At 40.6% G+C, this 21943-nt stretch overlaps 1 protein-coding gene across 5 annotated transcripts in view; it reads right to left on the reverse strand.

The window, feature by feature from the left end:
• Positions 1-3416: 3416 nt before the first annotated feature.
• Positions 3417-21943, reverse strand: part of TENM1 (teneurin transmembrane protein 1) — a 250418-nt gene continuing 231891 nt past the window's right edge. For all 5 annotated transcript variants that reach the window (XM_009990362.2, XM_086619787.1, XM_009990359.2 and 2 more), the window contains 7 exons: positions 21152-21324; positions 19078-19313; positions 12660-12956; positions 8134-8521; positions 6234-7454; positions 5602-5744; positions 3417-4175 (listed from right to left, as the gene is read on the reverse strand). In XM_009990362.2, coding sequence (XP_009988664.2) covers positions 3417-4175; positions 5602-5744; positions 6234-7454; positions 8134-8521; positions 12660-12956; positions 19078-19313; positions 21152-21324 — 3217 coding nt within the window. The remainder of the gene's footprint in view (positions 4176-5601; positions 5745-6233; positions 7455-8133; positions 8522-12659; positions 12957-19077; positions 19314-21151; positions 21325-21943) is intronic.

The raw sequence follows: 21943 nt of genomic DNA on the forward strand, positions 1-21943 counted from the left end.
AGAGTGCCCACGGCCACAGGGAGAGGCCACGTCGACCTGGCTAGTGTACAACTGAGAGGACGTTAAAGAGCTCAAACCAAACAGCTAGGATGTGTATACCGAGATGCACATTGACCAGTTCATACATATTTATTTGGCTATGTTCTACATAGATATCTATATATATATATTTATACCTTTGAAATGTTCTAGATACGCTAAATAAATATGAAAGCAAAGGAAACATTACTTGTACACACTATTTGTTCGGCTGTCGTAAAAAATATAGCACGTATTTCTCGTAGGTATTTGCTACAGGATAGTGTGCAATAGTGGTTTTTATTACTTTATTTTATTTTATTTTATTTTATTTTATTTTATTTTATTTTATTTTATTTTATTATTTTATTTTATTATCTTATTTTTTTCCACTTTCAGAATCTTGTTTGCAGTGCAGAACGCTAGCATCAAATTATCTGATCTAAATAACAGTATAAATTTCCATGCCATTATTTTTCTTTTTTGCTTTTTCTCATTTGGGTCTCTAGGCTATAGTGCAAAATTAAAAAAAAAAAAAAAAAAGAGAAAAACTAGAAAAAACCACTGAGAAATTGGTCTAACTACTGGGGAAAAAAAAATGGAGACTGAAATATTCCCTGCCTCCATCTGAGGTTGTTCATGAACAAGATGGTTCAAAGCTATTTGTTTGCTACAGTTCTCACGATCACTGCTGGTCGGCCCATGCGTAGCTCCAACTTCAGTCTCCAGTGCTCCTTCAGTAACAACCCATCTCTTTAGCACTGTCATCTTAACACAACATTTTTATTTAGTTTCCCAAATTTCTGAAACTGTTACGATGAAGGCTTTTTTTTTTTTTCTTTTGTAACCGGGCCATGTAATGTCATGTGATTCTTTAGACATCCATATTCTCATAAGAAATATTGTTCAAAAATGTACCTTAGACTGCACTCAGGAACTGGGAAAATGCCAAATTTACTTTCAGCGACAAACTTGTAACACATTTCACTCTTTGACCTTTTGGCATAATATGAGAACAACAGTAATCAAGGCAGTATTAAAAAACACAGCTGTAGGTAATACAAAGTGCATTTCCTGCATATAATACAAATATAACTTTAAGAAACTAAAGGCACAAGCTAACTAAATATGTATTACATACTAGAAATGCACAGTTCAAGGTAATTCTAATAGCTTCAAATATTTGTTTCTAATGGATATTTAAAGCAGTTTGAAAATGATACCTCATTAGTGAATTGCAAAAAAGTATAATTGCTTAAAATATAAGTAAAATAGACTCTAATATTGACATCTTGGATCAGTGATAAAATACATCATCACGTTTATGAATGCACTCTCTATATACAATTCATAAATTATTCTTCCATTGATTAAAAGCATATTAGAGGCTCAAGGATTTGAAGGTCCATTTTTAGGCTGGTGTGGAGGTATTCAAATTCTCCATGATCGTATGGAAAATTATGGAAATCAGAGCTGTCAAACCTGGATGGCGCCAGCTCCCAATTCTGTACATCAGTTAATGGTGAGCCTGATCAAAATGCGTTACGTGCAGATTTTGGTCCACAGTTCCCCCTGGCTGGGGAGTAGAGGGTGGTTTTAGGGGCCAGGCTCTTGCTCAGCCTGATCCTGCACCCCCAAAGCTGCGCTGGCTCCCGGGGGAGCGGAAAGAGTCTGGAAAGAGACGCTAATGGTGTGAGGCTGAGACCCGAGTCCAAACCCCAGGGGGGTTCGGGGCTCAGGTGCCAGTTCAGGCTCATCTCTAACTTTGGTACAGTCTGCTCCACTTGCCCAAAAACAAGGGAAAAAAGAAAACTGGAAAGAAAGGAAGAAAGACTAAGAAAGCACTTTGTTGGCTTCCGTAAATCTGAGCAGAAATTGTTTCAATATATTTACCATGTCTGTTTTGAAAGAAATGTGCAATAACATCACGGTTACGGATACACAGGCTCTATAACAAGACTTCTAGCTCCTCTTAAAGTCAGTAAAGGAAATCTGCTTACCCGTCCCCTCCCTCCCCGTGTGCCCCCCCTCCCCTCCCGATAATCGGGTCTTTTAAAAATGACAAGCTGAAAGAAGGATCACCTACTCCGCCATGAAATAACTGTGCCAGCAGCGCATGATACCTTGGGAAATAAAAATTTCTGCCCATGCAATATAATGCTTTTCTATGTGCTCTAGATATTGAGCCGAAAAGTGAAGAGTCATCCCCAAAATGTTCTACGTTTATCGACATATTTACTATCCACACTTAGGTTCATCAACTCCCAACCCACCGATCTTCTTCAGACTCCAAAAAATGAGTAATACAAGAGGATTATTAATTTGAGATGAAGAGAACGCGATGCCTAAACCCAACAACACTGCAACTTCCAAATGATCTGTGCAAACACGAGTCCTGGCCCAACGACTACAGACAGGACTGATCCTGCATGGCTTGTTGCTACTGCACCGTGCGGGCCCTCCCAGCTGGGTAACGAGGGTTGTCCCAAAAGCACTGAGTTAGAGCCCAGACTGGAGAACACTGATGCCAGTGGAGAGACTCCTGATGACTACAGTGCTCACAAAGCCCTTCTTTGGCCACCCCTGATGCTTGGCTGAAGCCCAGCAGTGCGGTATCGCCCCGCACTCCTCTGCCAGGCAGATTGGCAGCTCCAGCATAACCCAGTGCCGAGGGAAACCCTGGGAGAGAGGCCACTGCATGCAAAAGCAATGTGGCCTTTGTCACCGAGTGGCTGAGAGTGGCTATGGCCGAGCAAAGCTGAAGGCCATACGGGACAGCCTGGTACGTACTGGATCCGATACAAGTCGGGTTTCCCAGGTTAGAAAATCCCTTTGATCATAGCTGTGAGGAATGACATGTGCGGGGTTGGTGAGCAACTATGAAGTTTCCACACGCAGTCTGGTTTCTGTATGCAAACCCTTGAACTTACGGGAGATCTCACTGGGCTAAAAACCACCCAGTAAACAGGGGTTGCAGAATCAGGCTCTGTGACCTTTTAAATAACTGGTGAATTATTAAACCAACGACAACGAAAAAGTTGTGTTTCTTTAGAAGAAGGCAGAGCACAGAGCACGCTGCGCTCTCCCCACCCCGCAGGGACGGGCGGTGGCACCCCGGGCACCTCGCGCGCAGGTCGCGCTGCTCAGCTGTCGGGACTCTGCTTCTGAAATTTCTGAATACTGCCACACGAGAACTAAAAATCGTCACTGTCATCTTTCAAAGAGTTAAACGAACAATATTAAAATACCATCTTCTGTCACATTTAAAGGCAGTTGGATATGTTTTTTCCTCTATATTTATATATACAGAGTTCTGATCTAGAAAAACCAATACAATAAACCATTTTACGTTTAAAAACAGGCAGTCTTTGGTGACGCAAAGGCAGATATTTTCTTTGTTACCTTCTGCCTATTTCACTCTGTCTCATAAAGTGAATATTATTGGCACTGTCAGAAAGTTCGAGATACTGCTCCACAGATAAAACAAAATATCCATCGTAGCCTTGTACCCGCCCAGTGCTTAAAAGCTGCTGCTTCTCTCCATCCGTCCATGCCCTAATACCTTCTTCTCCTTCCTGCAGCCGTTTCTGCTCCTTAGTCCAGGCCTGAGCCACGGCTCGCTGCCTGGCTATCTCTAAGACATGGTTCTTCTCCTCTTCCACCGTTGTTCCATACCGAACGTTAAAGCACAGCGCGCCGTGCTGGAGCTGGATGTCAGCGAAGCGTCTAGTCCTCCCGTTGATCACAGAAGTCATCTGCGACACTGTGACGTTGACGCCGTTCTCCAAGATGCGTCGGCCGCCGGTGTTGCCAATAAGGGCCAAATCTTCCTCCAAAGACCCCAGCTTGATGAAGTAATGCGTGTCTCGGCCCTCTATGGTGAAATGCAGGTTCTCCAGATAGTGAGCGTTGTTGAGGATGGCAGCGATGCGCCGGCTGTCCTCGTTAGCCACGCCTATAATGTCGGCGGTCACTATACCATCCTTTATAGCGAATTTGATGCCTTTTCCGAATACTGAAGGAACCGCTGCAAACCTCGGTTGCTTCACTCCCTCATAGCACTTGCCATCGCTATACCTGGGCGTCATAGGAAGTTGATCCAAGGATATAAAGTTTCGGAGTTGCTTTTGTAGTTCACACTGAATACCGAGGATAGTCTGGAAAAGAAAATACCAATAAAGTTTGCAGGAGAGGCATCTTGCAGTTCATTACAGTGTCTCACCGACCCTACTAATCTCTTAATTGCTTAGAATGGATCTTCAATTTGTTTGTGAAACATCATGCACATCTACAGATCCCGGGTATACACACAGGCTTTCTAATCGCCTAAGGTATTGCCTTCTGTGTCTTGGGCTCTTAGTTTCTAGAAAACAAATGGAAAATGTGTTTATCGCAAATGCTATTTTTGTATTTGTTCTTCCTCTTTTTTTTCTTCCTCCTCTCTTTGAGTTATTTCTCTAATAGCTGGTCTTTTGACTTTTAGGCGTGGGGAAACCTGAACTCAAAGCTGTACTCTCTCACACGATTCTGTGCTTAGTTGCTGTGCGTCTAATTATGTCTTCTGTAAAAGAGCAATAACAGTTTTTATAGCCCATTCTTTAAGGAAAGCAGGCTGTGAAGGTCTCCAGACACTAGAACAATAGGAGCCATGCAAGTACATCACAGCTGTAGATCTTGCTTTCCGTTGAGGCTAAAAAAACCTCATGCTGACCATTTATTTGTCTTTTAACACTATACCCACTACTACACTTTTTCTGTGCCTTTGTGATAACTTCTTTAATATCTCAATGACAATTTTACATGGACATGCTCCTCTCCTACACTTGGAATGAGCTCCGACCCTCCAGCCCTCTGCACTTTGTGCAGTCATTTGTGCATGAGAAAAGTCTTTTTCCTGACTATGTAAGAGGAAAGGCATCTTTTCTCTCTCTTCTTTGCAAAATCATATTTCTTTGTTAATAGATGCTCATATGGCCAAACGCAAAACATGAACACCTGCTCAGAATATCGGTAGTTGGTCCTGTTGCAGTTACATTGATTGCTAGACCCTCATAGCTGCTGCATGGTGGCTCTTCTTTACTGAAAATAAGCCCTGGAGCAAGGTTGAGGTTTACAGATTCCCCTACAAATCCATAGCAACATTTCTGTTTTCCTGTGATAATTATGCAGAGCTACAGACTTGTAAAGCTGTTTATACCCTCAGTGATTTTGCATCTCTTGTGGCATCTTTGCTAACAAAGATGAAAATCTGCACTGTTAATTTTTTATTTCCATAACATTTTTTTTTAGCTTTTTCAATTTTCAGACAAACACCTTTATCCTTTTGCCTATCCTGCCCCTCAAATTTGGATGGTTTCTCTGTAAACGGCTGCAAAGTTTCTTCAGTGTTGCTAAAAGCTTCTTAAAACTCTCCTCTGATGCCTGTACATAATATGACAACATTAAAATTTCTAGCACTGTTAGACAATTTGCCTTGCCTATGATGTTGAAACATACAGTAGCATTGTTTCCTTGGTGTCCAATATTTTCTGATCAAATTCCTCAATTCGGTATTAGAAGCAGCTGAACACAGTTTTTGCTAACCTTTCCAGGATCCCACTCTTGGGTTTTTGTTTGAAGCTGTAGAAGCTCGTATGTTGTCTCCAAAGCTTCTATCTCTGGTTTTGGGAATCCAGGGAGTACATTGTGCAACTGGAAACCAAACAGCTCTAGCCAACTTCCAATGTCTACGAAACAATAAAAAGATGCTGGTGATAAGGCACATAAATCCTAGAGAAAGTGCAGGTAGTCTGCAGAAATCCCAGCTATGCAGAAATAATGATTTCACATCAATTCACGTTTTCAGTACTGGTTACAGCATTTCTTGTAGCAAACAAATTATTTGTTTCAAAGCATAGCTATACTCAAATCTATCGTGTACCTTCTACCTATTTATGATGGAAAAAATTCAAATTAAGCTGCCTCCATTCTTCCTCCAATTTTAGCACTTAGAAAAGCAGCAGAAACAACTATTCATTATTTTTTTGGTTACCATAAAAGCAACAGAAAACAGATCTAGCTCAGTAAGATGTTACCTATTAAAGAAATGACTTTAATATATGTAAGATTAGAGCCCAATAGTAACTCTGGATGTATGCAAAAGATTTCTGGAGTCTTTAATCCACACCAGAATTTGATAAAAAGTTTTATTTTAATGAGAAATGTGTTACTTTTACCTGTTGTATACTTAGCAACATCTTGGATTCTGCCAACTGGGTAATTATTTTCAAATGAGTAGAGATTAAATGGTTGTGGGACAGAATTCAGGCGTTTCCATATATGATGATTTGGTGTTGTCCACCGACCAGCAATGACATCGTAGTCCCGCTGACCCAGATGAACTAATTTAGTAAGAGAATCATAGAGCCCTCCATGAAAACCAATGATAACCTGGAAATCTGGATTAGTGTCCTGGTAGATCTCTCCATAAGGGGTGTACAAAATTTCTTTTATGACTTGGCCCCGACTGCTAAATACAGCTAGAGGTGTTCCAGTGTTATCACAAGCAACATAATATTCTTCTCCACTGCTTAATTCCATTGCAATGAGATGACCTTGAAGATCATAATATAGGGATGTTATTTCCGAGCTACTATGGTTGTACAAGTGAGTAACTCTTATTGGGTTGGAGAGATCAGCATAGAAGAACTGTAAGTGTTGTCCTAGGCTTGATTTGCTCGCAACTCGTCTTCCCAGACCATCATAACAGTATTGCACAGTCCAGCCAGCCACTTTGTTGTATGCTTTGTTCAGCAGACCATTAGAGTTGTACTCAAAGATCTCATTGCCTCTTTGCCTTAGGAAACCATCTTCGTCCATTTTGTATTGAATTTCTCCAAGTCTGGTAATGCGATCTCTCAGATCGTATCTCAGAGGAGTGAGGCGCGCGCTGTTTCCATGGCTCAGCAAGTTGATGTTGCCATTAAGGTCATAGCTGTAGCGCCACTGGGTTTTATCATTCACAGACACAGTCTGAAGTTGACCATCAGCATCATATTCATAAAAATATCTTGTTATATTGGCATCTACGCCTACACGTATATCACAGATCACCATACGACCCATATTATCATACTGGATGGTCATCCAGTAAGCAATAGACTTGAGAATTTCATATTGTACTTCAATCACCTGACCATTGGCACTAAAAATTTTGGTATGTTTCATCACAGTGGTGGTTATAACTTGGTTTAAATCATAATTAATTACACTGAATTTTCCAAATTGTTCAGTCCTGCCAGAAACATCGACGTAACGGTACAGATCTATGGGGAGAGGCGTCTCGTTTATCATGGCCTGCATGCTCGTGACACGGAAGTTGTTATAGCTGTAGTCAAATCTGGCGTTTACAAGCCCTTCTTCACTAAACCTGAAGATCTGGCGACCGATAAGTGGACCTGTCCAAAACAAATAGGGGAAAGAAGAAAAGCAAGCAAAAGAATGAGTTATGTCCACACTACAATCACCCTACACATCTAGCACAGACAGGTGATGAACTCAAATATACCCTTAAGCCTTATTGCTACTTGACTCTCTCAGAAAATACCATGAACTAAGAATATGTTAGAATATTCTCTCACAAAACTTTATTAATGCTTGCTCTACAAAATATTTATATTTTATTAACATTTGTTTAAATTAATGCTATTTTATTTGTAATTATGATTTCTTTTTACTTATAAGATAATTCTAAACTAAATTTATTTTACATGGTGATTTCCTTCCTCAAATAAACAGCCCTTTTGAATTTATGTTATATTACGGTATAAACAGGGGAACTTGAAAATACAAACAATAAAACAACTTGATTTAGTATTTAGCAAATATCCACACAGTGGAATAAAAACAATCAAACATTATAAGAGCTATTCCACACCAAGCAATAAAGAGAAAACTGTATTTCAAATGGGACAGCTATATATGCCTATGGACACAGGCACAGAGATACACACACATATTTTTCTATTGAAACATAAAATATAAGAACTTGTAGACATAAAAATAATGGAATTTCATGCCAAGTAAGTGCAGGATCAGGGCCAAAAACTTTAGTAAAGTAGTTGCAGTTACACAAACCTGTTTGCCTGTATCTGATGGTACAGATGAACCCATCATGCATTAAATGTATTGTTTTAATAACCCCCGAGGATTCCTCGTAGGTGAACGTGACTTGAGTCGTATCATAAAGAATCTCGGAGAGTCGGGACTGTTTGGTGTATTTGTAAAGAACTCTGCGTCCTGTCCCAGGATACAAGGTCTGCAGAAGCCGCCCGTCTCTGGTGACATCCTGTACGAAAGCCGCGGTGCTGTCCGGAGGGGTATAGATGTTGCGGTAGTACCCGACGGACAGCATGGTCTGCAAGGCATGGCGCACCATGCTCGGCATGGTGACCGACAGCAGGTAGTCCGACTGGTTGTACTCAAAGATGTAGCGGCGCTGGCTGTGCAGCAGGAGCATCACGGACTGCAATCAAACAGGAATTACATGAGCAGTGTAAGTGGCTGACCAAGCAAATGAGCATTCACCTAGTGAGTGCCTGAAGGTTAAGGAAATACTGAAACAACCATCCACTCTTACAGTTTGCTCTCACTGTCTGTACAACTCCAAGAGAAGCTTTCAGCTCCAGGAGACCTGGCCAGCAAGGTGGTACAAAACGGGAGGAGAATGATAATAAGCCTAGAGGTAAGGACCTCCAAACTGGAAGGCAGATGTGACACTCAGTAGCATTTTGGCCTCATGCTGACTTGCTATGTTGCTTTGAAATATTTAGGTCATCCTCCCAGGAAGCAAAACCAGAGGGAACCTCTTCCTCACACACAGGCAGAGCATCTGCACCAGCAGATGTTTCTAGCAGAGGTGAAAAGGGGAAACTTTGAATGGTGTGTAGAAGGTGTTCAGCTCTTATTGGCACTCTGCATACCTCTAGCACAGACTTATGCCTTTTTCTGTATGTCTTCTATTAAACGCACATTGCCCCAGAGGTCATAGTATCTCCATGTTTACAGATGGATGAAAACAGTCTGCAGGTTCTTTGGTGTGATTACTTCTATCTCTGTTTTTTAATGTTTACAAAGAATGTAATTTCTACACAGGTACTTGATATTTGCCCTGTGTTGGTTAATTGTCGCTGGTCTACGAAATCTGCTTTTTTATTTGGTAGATGAATGTGTAAGGGTGGCAGACATTTTTTCTGGGTAAATTTAAAGTTTGGGTTCTATAAACCTTTCCACCAGTCGTGTGCAAAGTCACAGTGTCACAGAGTACAAGCCCACTGGTGAGCAGTCACTGTTGAAACAAACATACTGAAAACAGAGTGAAATTGTATGGGGGAACTTTGTAGCCTTCTCCCAGCTCCAGTAAGTGGCTTGGCGGGACCAGGGCACTGCACATCCTCGCCACACTGTCTGAGCTGGGACGGAGCGCTGACACCGCACAGTTCTTAGCTCACAGCTCAAACCTACTGGGCACATCAGCAAATTCGGCACGCTTCTGCCTGATTGAGACATCACACAAAATAAAATCTTATGAGGAGCAGTGTGACTGTTTTTTCACAGAGCACTGAGGAAAGAAATCAGAAAAAAAGGCTTTTTTTCCCTCTAAGCTCCAAAAATCTTCTCTGGGAAGAAAACACTGAGAGCTCAGCCCTGCAACGTGTTAAGTAACATTGGCCCTGAGCCACTTTGTTCTGACAAATAACCCGAGTGCTTATTCAAAGGACCAAAGATAGGCTAAGCCTTGGCCATCCTCTCCGCTCCCCCGGCCCCCGCCCTCCCAAGATGTATTTCTTCCTGCCCTTGGTGAAAGACATCTGTCACCTGTACCCAAGCCAAGGAGCACCAACATATGCCACTCGCAAGTTACCCTCTGCCAACTGGTGATGACAGACCTTTTCGCCGAGCTTTTTCCCATCGCTTTATCGCTGGTCTGCCAAGCATTTCTAGCACGCACAGTGTTTATTTTGTTTTCACCTTCAGTCAAGAGTCCCCAATCTGCAGTAAACCACTGGCTGAACTCTCTCCTAGCACTGATGTGACGTCTCTCTCCATATACTGCTCCCGGGCCTGTTTTTAAGCTGTCTGTCATTGACAGTGTATGAATAACAAGATCAGAAACATCTCTAATATAACTTTAGTGCCCCTGTGTGCCATTTTTACAGCACTTTGTGGCTTTTCCACTTTTGTTCAGGATAGTAAAAGGATAGACAGTCCAAGAGTTGGAGACTTAGTATCCTCTCTAGCCTATTAGAGGACACCATAAAGAGTAAAAAAATTAATTCCCAATTCATCCTAATAATATTACAATAGATTTTTCGACTCTTTGCACAAGTTGGGTTCTAATTGTTTTAAAGGATTTCAGAGGGTAGCTCATAAAACATCCCCAAAGCTGTCATTTTATAAAAGCAACGAGAGCCTGGTCAACCGCGTAATGATTGATGCCGCATGGTACATCGAGACAAACGGCCAGTGGCAATTACACGGAGCTCTGCTGGGGATACACAGAAATGCTGAGCATCACCACTAGATGTCATTTCTGTCCAACACACGCCTGCAGCCGCTCATCTATTTTGTCTGGTGGTAAAGGGCAGGATTTTGGAAGCAAGCTTGGAGTATTTGGATTTTATAACACCATTTAAGTCATTGAGGAAAGTCACCAAAGCAAGAGGAACTAAATCTCAGCAGTACAAATTGTTTACAGTGCTACTATCATAGTGCTTTTTAAAACTTAAATTATTTGGGCTAATGTTAGAAGCGGTAAAGATTTTTGATGATGTACAATTAACGCATCAAGTGCTAAAAAATGAAGAATTAAATAAGTATGAGTTGGAAGCGAACTATATAATTGATTTTTTGATAAAAGGAATCACTGGGACTTACGAGGTTTCAGACAACCTTTAGCAATCATTACATAATTAACACAATGAGTTATTGACTTTAATGGAGCCACAAAATGATCTCTCAATGTCTAATTTTGACAGTGAATCCATCTTTCTTTGGCACAAGGAACAAACAGTGATGAAAGCACATTAAATAGTTGGAAGATTATGTCCATAGTGTTTATGGCTTTCAATAATTTTAATGACAAGTTACAGTATAACTCAAGCCTGCTGCTACCTGAACCAGTTGTCTTTTGTTATTTGCTTCTACAACATCAGGATGTGGCCACTTGTGCAGAATTCCAGAATAACAGATTTAAGTCATATGTCTTTATTTATAAGCTCGTCATAAACTAAGGACAGACAAAGGCGACTGGAAAGATAAGAAGCATACGTCTTTCCAAAATCACGGTCCATGAGGTCCAAAGCAAAAATCACAGATTCCTCCAAAAGGCACGTTGCCCAAATGTTTGAAAGCTGTACTGAACGCTTGTTTACTTGCAATTTGCAGAAGAGCACACAGACAAAAGAAGCCCTGACAAATTTATCTGAACCAAACTTCTGAAGCTTCTAGGGTTTGCCAATCTTGTTAACAAGTGCAAGAACCATACTGCATGCAGACAAGGAAGGAATCACATTTTTATGCGCTCTCCAGTCTAAATCGTGTTTTTCTCTGGGTTAGGTTTAAGTTTTTTGAAGATCAGGCTTAAATACATTCAAAATAAGTACAGCAAAGTTTATCTTAAAAGTACACACTTGGAACTTTTAAATATATAACTAACTTCAAAGTGATTTGATTTCCTGCGTGTAATACCCCCTATCAGTTTTACTTCACCTGCCCCCTCCTAGTCTTTCCTGTGGTTCAGGGAAAATGTTCTGCAAACTCAGGGTATATTGGATAGTCCAAGATGTTGTTTTTTAAAAAAAAAGTTTAAAAGGACACTGTTTGAATACAATGTCACAGTAAGTTCTGAAATCTTTGAAAATACAGATTGGCTTTTTCGTTTTGAGAGACAAGATGATACCAAATGAGATGCTTCTCATCAGATGAATGAGATGCTGCTCTGCCTTAGTCTGTACAACCCCTATTCTCCCATCTTGTGACCATTACCTATAGACATAAATGAAATTACAATACTTAAGCAATTTAGACACGAAGTCACTATAAAAGCAGAGCAATAACTCATTCATATTAATATTTCCCCCTGCAAATAGCCCTCATAAATATTGAAGTAATTTTCCTCCTCACAGGATCAATCCCTTTTTTACAGTGCAGTACTGAGTAGGTCCAAGCTTGTACTCACCGCCTCACAATTTTGGCTTAAAAGAACTGTGTTTGTGAGGAGGAAACAGTTCCTTTCCAGTGACTGTTAAATTTTTGACTATGTTATTTGGAGTGGCAACATGTTTTTCAGCAGTGAGTGTGTCCTTTGTTGACTTGAACTTGGACTGAGACCAAGAAGTCATTTCTACTTACCAATTAAACAAATCCGAGGTGCTAACAACTTTCTTCAGAACTAAACTATGGCCGGTTTGAAGTGGTGACACGTCGGTCTAAACATGTCCAGAGATGTTTTTACCTAGTCATGTGATCGTATGCATTTTCTGTTTAAAAAGTCTCAAACACTCTTGCAAGAGATAGCACTATAACATAGTTCACAATGTAATATCTACATCAAACCAAATATTTTGGCCTTGGTACAAAAATCCACTTTTTAAGTGATTTACCTTTTCTAAATACGTGTAACTCCATATTTTCCCATCTGCCCATGTTCTGGAAATTATGTTCCCACTCGGATCATACTCCATTTTCTCAGTCCAGGTTCCTCTTTGGATATAGGTGACTAATCCAGAATGTGAATAAGTGATATTGACCTCATTGTACTTGCTGATGGGTGACCATAAAACTGGGCGTCCTGTCTGGTCATACATAATCCGAAGAGTGAATTTTCGATGATCATCATAAATCTTCCCTGTTCTGGTTACATGATCGAAATCAATGGAGAGCAGGTTTCTGTTGTGGGCCTAAACACAGAAGGGGTCAGGTAAGAAAACAACGCATCTTAATTACACACAATGCAAACGTTTCTGTGTCAGTTCTGATCAAAACGTGCAACAGTTTAACATTATGATGGAGAATTCAGGCCTTATCAAAGACAACAAAACAGAAAAATATACAGATGAGAAACAGGAGGACCAAGAAACACAACACTGCTTGCATTCAGTGTTATTACACTTTGCATTACAGGATGCTTCCCATTTCCACGTGCTAACCCTCACCTCTGCTCTCACCTTTTCCTAAACTTTTCTTTTTTCTTCTCAACTTTCATTTCTCTGTGGATGGACTTTTTGATTCCAGCCAAAGATGCGTAATTAAGCCCACAAATTAATGAAGATATCCTGTCATCTCACATTCTCTCTCTTGAGCTCTGTTATTGTTGACAGGTCAGCTGCTGCTCTGGGGCAGCCCACGCCAGGTCACATACCGATGCTGCAAAGGGAAGAGCTGCACTCGCAGCTCCCGAAGACTCTGCTCACCAGTGTTCCTCATGCTCCTTCACTAAACCACCCCACTCCCGGAGCTTGTGAAAGCCAGCGGCAGCGGTACCTGGTGCCAGCCATATTCCTTGTTGCAGCTCTCTCACCACGTTTGGGACCTGCAACATTTACTAAACTCACTGTGTCCGACAGCCTAACAGAGGGACTGTGCTACGATCTGTTAACATTCCTGGTCGAACAGGAAAATGCAGAGGGGCAGCCCAATTCTCCATTTGAAATCAAGTTCAGAGCTGAGCCAGATTCATGAAAACAAAATATACTTATCCAGTGCTTTCATCATCTACTTCTTTACATCATTCAGTCACTGGGCAATGACTATTAAACTCCTTTTAAATCACGGATATAATTCAGGGAACCATAAGACATTGTTCATTGACTTGTCTTTTTCAGATCAACGCCCAATGCGCCCGTATTAATCTACTGCATTTTATTTAATCACTTGTATTAATCTATCCCAATTAATAAATTCCTTACAGCAGAGACGGTGTCAGCACAGGTGTTAGCACAGTACAGCGCTTGCTCCTCGCCGAGACCTGGAGGCACGGCCGTAAAGTAAATGGTTAAGAATCCCTGCTTAATAATTCAAGCTGGGATCATATGGTGGTAGTGATTAGAAAGAACATTTTTTTTTCCCCTTTCTGTTTTTAGATACAAAATTATTTGAAAATCTAGAAGAAGCAGGTGTTCGTTCTTCAACTACCATTCCTGGGGTTTTATATACACACATGTCTAACTTTAATAGTGTTCATTTACAATAGCTGTAAAATACCTATATACCCCTGTAGACTGCTGTAACTATTACAATTTATACTCTAATGATAGTTAAGGAGCCCAAGTAAAATGCGATGCTCAGTTCAACTATAATTGCTTGTATATAGTCTGATGGATTAATTTTATTATAATATATTTCTTTGCAAAACTTCTTGCAATTTCTGAAAACAAACCCTCTTGGTGGCAAAATAACGAAAAAGCAAGCAGGGCATACATCCTGGCTCACACTAATTTACTATATATGTATATACTTAATGTTCTTATTGCTATTATTATTATTATTGTAGAATGCAGTTAGGAAAAAGGAAAGTCTTGAATACAAATTGCTTGCAATCTAAATTTCAGGGACGATACAACAAATAAGAATGAAAACTAAACAGAGGCAGAACTAGCACCGAAGTGGATAGCAGAAGTATCTGAAAGCTCATAGAGTTAAATAACTTTGGGTGGATGCCATTACTTCCCTTACATGCAATATTTTTTGTCTCATTTGTTTATATGCTTATATTAGATTTAAGTTAAATTTAACACGTTTCTCAAGGCAAGACAGGACGATACATGGGTAGCAGGCCTCATTTCACCGTTGTCACTGAAAAGCTGATTTCCAATCCCATTGGCTTCTTAAAGACGACTCCTGCAACGTGCGTACAGCGTAGTAAGGAGCTCTTGTGAGAGTCTGGAGCTCATGTGTTCTGCTACAAGCCAGGGAAAACTGGTTTCTGAAGGTCAGAATTTCAGCTGATGAAAATAGGGAGAAAATCCAGCTAACTTCAAAAATAATGCTAGTAGTGCATAAAAAGATATATTTATGATGTATTTTGAACATTCGTTGACTCTACTTCCATTAGTTTTATAGCTAGAAATTTCGCAGTGCAAATAATCGCATAAATATGCACTTCTCTTGACTTTCATTCTCAAACCTACACTGTCGACAACGTGTAGATCAGATGAGAGGATTGTGTTATTTCCTTGTCTCTGTTTTGATCTGAGTCAACGTAGACTGATAGACACTGGTAGAGGATTTGGTCCTGTCATTAGAACTTGCTGTACGACTGGTAAGTGGAGATCATTTGCTAAACGCAGTAATAAGCATAGCTGTCAAAGCCTGTATCTGCAGGACTTTTGAATCAAGGCCAGTAAGTGACTTCCTTTTTTGTTTTTGTTTTTGTTTTTGTTTTTGTTTTTGTTTTTGTTTTTGTTTTTGTTTTGTTTTTGTTTTTGTTTTGTTTTTGTTTTTTTTTTAAAAAGAAGCAAAAATAAGTAAGACCAGCCAAGCATTCAATTTTCAATTTCGTAGATATTCAGTTATAAAACCTGGACTGCATCCAATGCCAAGTTCCTCTAAGTTATGCAAAAGACAGGAGGGAACAGAGCTGCATTCTAATCAGTATATTACTATGCATCATGCTCATTGGTTTTAACAACAGCTTTTGCTTCATTTTTAGAAGTCAATTAAAATAGCAGTTCAATTGATAAAAAAGAAAAGTCTTGCTAGATTAAGATTGATGTTAAAATGCCTGATTGTACATAGATTTATTATTAATATAAAATGCATACATGCCTACAGACTGTTTCATATACTTTCAGGAAGCGCCAGGGCAGAAAGTTTTGCACTTAAAGGAATCCTGGAATTAATTCCTATTTCCCACATTGATTCAGATACTGAGATAAAGTCAGATGTCTCTTCTAGCATTTCAGTCAACTTACTCACTTCTGCTCTATTTCTAGAGCAGGAATTCACACCATGCAAAAATCCCACTTTTTAAAACATAACATTTACAGCATTATTCAGAACGTGCTAACAGTGGCCTCTCTCCAAAACTGGAAATAACACTAATAGAGTGACATGCTTTCAAGATGGTCGTTAATTGTGATTAAGAATTAAAAATTTTAGGACCAGGCAGAGAAGCAAAAGCTTTCTTCTTCTCAACTAGGTCATCCTTTACCTCATCCCCAGTTACCTGCCTTATAATTTATACCTCTTAACACTCAAAGCCGTTTGTTTCAATGGCATCAGGACTGATCTAAGTAACATCTTTAAACCTCATTTCTATGCTTTTTTTTTTCCCTCAGAAAACTCTTCCATTGTGCTATTTTTTTTCTTTAACTGAGGGCTTCTGTAAGTCTGTTCATTTCCATTGAGAACTGGTCCAATCCCCAGAGCTTTTCTTTACATATATTTTCAAAGTTCAGCACAGTTCTTTCTGCCCTACATCGCAAGCTTTCTAACGCACTTCCTGTTATGCCAGTCATGGCATATTAAGTGTTTAAAAACTTTCTTTTTAAAATATAACTCACTAGAAGTTTTCAGAAGGTCTCAACAGAACCTCATCCAGCACAAGGGCTTCTAATGATGCAACATTTTTTCCCCAGCAGCACTCAAGGATCTGTCAACAATAAGCCCTAAATCCCTTTCATTATTTGGTGTACTGATTCAAACACACTGTGTGATGGTATTTTTGCTCCTGCTGTCCTGCATATTTCCTGTAATCAGCAAGGAAAGATAGCTGTCTCTGGGTAAATTCTGCTGCTTCTTTGCCTTTCTTGACAGCTGCACTGTTCCAGCTCCGTCCACCTCCACTGACTCCCCACTCCATCGGCATCCTATGCAAACTTCTCAGTGCTAAAGCTGGACTCCAAGACCCATATATTTCACCTATCCTCCAAAGCCCTTCTTATTTGCAGTAACAGCCTCAATAGTCCATTTGTCCCTTTCTCTTGTGTCTATTTACATGGTGTATCCCACGTGCAGAATATTTCTCCTTCTTTCCACTGTCAAATCCTCATTCAATGTGCTATCCCACCACGTTCCCTCCAGCCTTGCCCTGACCGCCCTCAGACAGATGGTCCTAGAGCTCAGTGCACTCAAGGGAGGGGAAAACCTTGTAATACAGGCAGCTGACTTGTCCTTCTGAGTCGGCAGAGACAATCCATAAGCCCCCTTGATCTTGGGTAGGTATAAAAAGACACAATTTACAGGAATAACAATGGAATAGTCAACTGTTGTGATGCAGCACATCAAAATCATTCTTCTACTTCACCTTCACCTTCCATCCTGTCACTGGATGAAGGTGAAGGTGGAGAAGGAGGAGTACAAGAGTGGTTCTATGCACCAACAGTCTGATGCAGAGGCAGGTCAATCAGTGGAGCTCTGGAGAGCTTCAGTGCTGCTGTATTTCAATGAACATTTTATGCCTCCAGCCAGAATCCATTTAATCCTGACCAATTTGTGAATTTCCTCCCTTTTTTGGCAGGCAATATTAAGAATCATGCAGAAGCAAGTGAAAATGATTCAAAGGAACTTGCAATCAATTTCAACAATGGAAAATATAAACTGCATAATAGGAAAACAATAGAAAATATAAACTGCATAATAGGAAAACTGCAGGATGAAGCACTTATATTAAATATAACTGTCATGAACAACTTGGCCCTGGCAGTGTAAGCAGAATAGATGACTGACTACAGCCTTTCTGTTTAAGATTTTATTACATAAGATTCTTAAAGAAAAACGTGCCATAAAGTTATTTAAGCACAAAATCACACAAGAATCAATTGATCAGTGTAATGTGAGCCATGGAGGCCATAGTTTGAATCCTGTCATCTTAACATACAACTGCCACTGTAGTAAGTTCAGCTGCCTCCCTACAAGGGGCTATGAGGACTCACACTACAGTAGAGAGGAGGCAGTCAGAAGATGGGCAACAAAAACTAAATGAAGATTTTCCCCACTTGCAGGAGCCTAATAAACTGTGACTGTCAAATCTGAAAGATGTCCTTTCAAAAAGGTGTTTCACATACAGTGGCCAGTCTGGCCAGAACATTCAAGTCTTGCATTTTTGGTTGATCAGAGCAGTTGAAAACAGAACAATGACATGCTTTTAAAAATATTATAGTATCTCATAACCAAAAGACAATCTAGAGATTTTAATAATCATCTCTATATTTTCAGAGCTAAGAGATAATTCAGAGCTTCAGAGATAATACTTACGCAGAAAGGTTGTAGTTAGTAATGCAATATTTTTAGGGCAAAAATTCCCAGTTGTACCACGGGTACAGGTATTTTAAGGGGTATCCATGTGAAAAAGAGAAGTGATTTAATAAAAAACCTGTTCTGCAAGATAGCAGTCTCTTTGAGCCTTAGTGTTACCTAATTAAATGCTGAATGTTGACCATCCATCACTGTAATCTGTGAATTCTCCTCTCAGACAAAAATAAATCATGGATGTAATGTTAAAGTAATTCTTCATTAGAGCCATAGTGGAACTCAGTCAAAGGGAGTGAGAGGGTTTGAGTGCGTGTGGAAGAGGGCAGAACTCACGGCCTGTCTGGATACACAGGGAGGCTCTACATCACCCTGGCTTGGAGCAAAAGCACTGGCCAGGACACCCAAGGTGTGCCTTGCAAGAACCTCTGCCCCAGGCAGAGGCTGGCACCTGTTATTTCCCCCAAAAGAAAGAGGTTCAATAGATCTGAGAGAGGCAGAATGTGGCTTTAACTCTGCTGCTGTGCCAGAGTAACTATGCATTGTCCTTTGCTCACAGCTTCTTCCAAAGCCATAATTAAGTTCTCAGTTGAAAAAGAAGAGGAAGAAAAAAAGTAATTATGTCTTGAGGTCAAGTCTCACAACGAAAATCAAACAGAGATCAAACATCCCTGCGACTGTTGGATGAGTCTGGATTTGAAATTCATGGCTGGGACCCACCATTGATACAAACTTTCCATCGCTTTTCTTACAAAGTAGAACATTTCAACATGATTTTAGTTCAATAGCTTTCAAAGGGAACACTGCACTTTACACAAGAGGAAGCCTTACCCTTAGCCTTCTCTCAAATGTGGAGATATTGCCTTTGGTCTGCTCTCTCCTTTGCCTCCATTCAATGAGATTTGAGTTATGCTCTCCAGGAAGGGAGATATTGCACTTCCCTAAAGTGGGGCTGACAACCCCTGCTAGAATGTGAGGCTCCGTGTTAAGCGTGATTTCCATTCCGCTGGCAAAGGTGACTCTCAGAGACCCATCTGGGCTGACCCGGTAGATATTCTGCGTGTTATCTGTCAAAAAAACAACAACCAAAAACAGGGAACAGAGAAAAGTTCAGGTCTCCAGATGTATGAAGTAAATGTTCGGTGCAATCGGGCTTTGTTTGTCCCTAGGTTACAGACAGCTGAACATACACCAACTGCAGTGTGATTTTTTTGCAACCTGTGACCTCCAGGCATCCGCACGTTTAAAGAGCTTTTTATTACATTCGGTCTGATGACTTCCATTGGGAAGGTTTCCTGCAGCAGGAATAAAGAGCTTTTGCGTTCAGCTTAGAAGTATGTAACCTGATGATCTGCGCTCTGCAATTCCTCCACTGCAGGCAGGGCTGCACCACATCGCCTTGCATCGGGGCAGGCTGGGGACACGCACGCAGGAGGTTACTGGGGCTCAGCTGCCAGGGGACAACTCCACCATGAGCCTCCATGTTTAGTGCTAAGGGACCAAGTGAAAGTCTCAGCCTTAAAATGCAATTCAATTCATACCAGCCAGGGACTACGAAGAGTTGCCTTTTCTAAACTGGTCCACACAGAAGTAACTGGTCAGGCTCTTGAGATGTGAGTATGTGGAAAATAGCTGGGTACGTCAGAAATCGAAGACAACAGGCATTACATTAAAAGAGACTTTGTGACTCAGCTGTAAGGATACCATGTCTGACTGGTTGTTCATAGAGTGCTTCGTGACAGCTCCACAGAGATATGGAAATATGCAAATTATATGAATTCATAAATATGACAGGTATAATAATGGCTACAGCTGCTTGTTTCTGGCACTGCCCATAGTGCGCTAGCACTTTTCTGCGACAGAATTTGGTAACATACCAATTTTGAGGAGTTTTAGATTTAAGGACAGACATACAATCAGGCAGTCAGTAGATGATGCAGAGAGCAGATGGGGTTACTTAGACAAAGGCTAATGGGTGATACAATAATATAATTATTCCCACTTATTCAGTGCTGTTTCTGCAATGCAATAGTGAAGAGGAACGAGTGAGTATCTTGTGAGGCTGGCTCTTCCTATTTTTTTCTTATAGATCAAAAGCTGAGAGGAAGAAAAGTTCTGTGAATTGCTCAGAGTTACAAAGCTTTTCTATAGCAGACCTGGAAAGAAAGCAGAGATCTATTTCCCAGCACCTGCTCTCTCAAAGCCTGAACAATCCACTGACAACAAAAAAATCAACAAGGAGAAAAAAAACTCAGATCAATTAAACTATATAAAACCAGAACTTTGGTGATGAATCAATCTGGAGGAGGACACTGGGACACTTCCATTAGGCAAAGAGTAAATTCTTCTCCAAAGATACGATATTGCCAGGGAAATACTATGGTGTTTGCAGGGGTTGAGTCAAAATCTCATCCCCAAGGCAGTCACCAGCGGAGGTGGGTCATGCTTTCCTCCTTCCTACAAGCGCTGCCACCAGGACACAGCACTACCAGAAAGGATTCACAGCACTGGCCAAGCAAGGCATCTCAGTGCTAAAACATCAGTGGAGCATGTCACTCTTCTGGGCAGTATTTCTTGGAATAACAAAGCTCAGCGTATTACAGGTCAGTCTAAGTCCTCCAGATATCTAAGCAGAAAGTAGCATGTAAAGCCTGGAGACATTGTAGATTTCAATAACTAGAATCTATCCATGGGACTCTTCTAGGAGGAAAAGAATTCACTTGTGGTTTGTTTCTAATTGGTACCCCAGGAGAATTATAAGTAGTATCCAGCTATTTGTACTGAAGCAAGGAAGAAACAAATTAACTAATTCTAATGTCTTTTTCGGCAAACAGTTAAGAATGCAATAATGTCTAGGGTTTGAAACTAATGATTAGGGAAGAAATAACAGAAATGCTTTAATTACCTTGTTTTAAAGTATATATTGTAGAGGTAGCTGAGAAGTTTGTGGCTGTGATCACATTCTCTCTGTTTGAAGTATCAAGTTCCACTCGTGTCAGTTTTTCAACATCGCTGTGGAAACTGCTGACTTCCCCGGTCGGGAAGGTCGCATTGGTCAGATGGCCATCGGAGTCATACCTGAAACACAGGATTTTAAAGTCAACAGTGATGTTACATACATCACTATTGTCTCGTAGATGCTCCAAAAAGAAAGAAAAAAAAGGGGAAAAAGTAAGAAGCATCGTCAACATGGTGCAATAATTAAAAAGGTAAGAATTGGTCCACTTATTCACACAAAATGCATTCATTCGTGAATCCGAATTCCTATTTAGACTCCTTCTCAGTGGTGCTGGATAAAACACAACTGGGAATAGTATGAGATGCTCCCTACATCATCCAGCTTCCGCCAGAGGTTTCAGCGCTGCGCCCAGACAGTCGGGGTTTAACCTGCTGGGATGTGATGCAGGAGGGCGGCCGCTGGATGTCACCAGGCATTCAGGCAACCAACTCACCCCCCAAAAGGCGTTTTCTTACCCACGAGTTTAAATAAAACCATTTCTTAGACTCTGTAACACTCAAAAACCACCTTTTGTTGCTGATGTGTGAAGTACATAATATGAATTGTGAATTTAAAAAGGGGACCGAAAGCGTAACAATAGCGATAAAATTAGATTGAAATCTGCAGCGATTAAGTTGCCTACATGGTTTTTACTCTTGTGTTATGTTTCCCATGGGCCTACTCAAATCAGCAGGAACT

This window comes from Tauraco erythrolophus, chromosome 13 (assembly GCF_009769465.1).
Source record: "Tauraco erythrolophus isolate bTauEry1 chromosome 13, bTauEry1.pri, whole genome shotgun sequence".
Lineage (NCBI taxonomy): Eukaryota > Metazoa > Chordata > Aves > Musophagiformes > Musophagidae > Tauraco > Tauraco erythrolophus.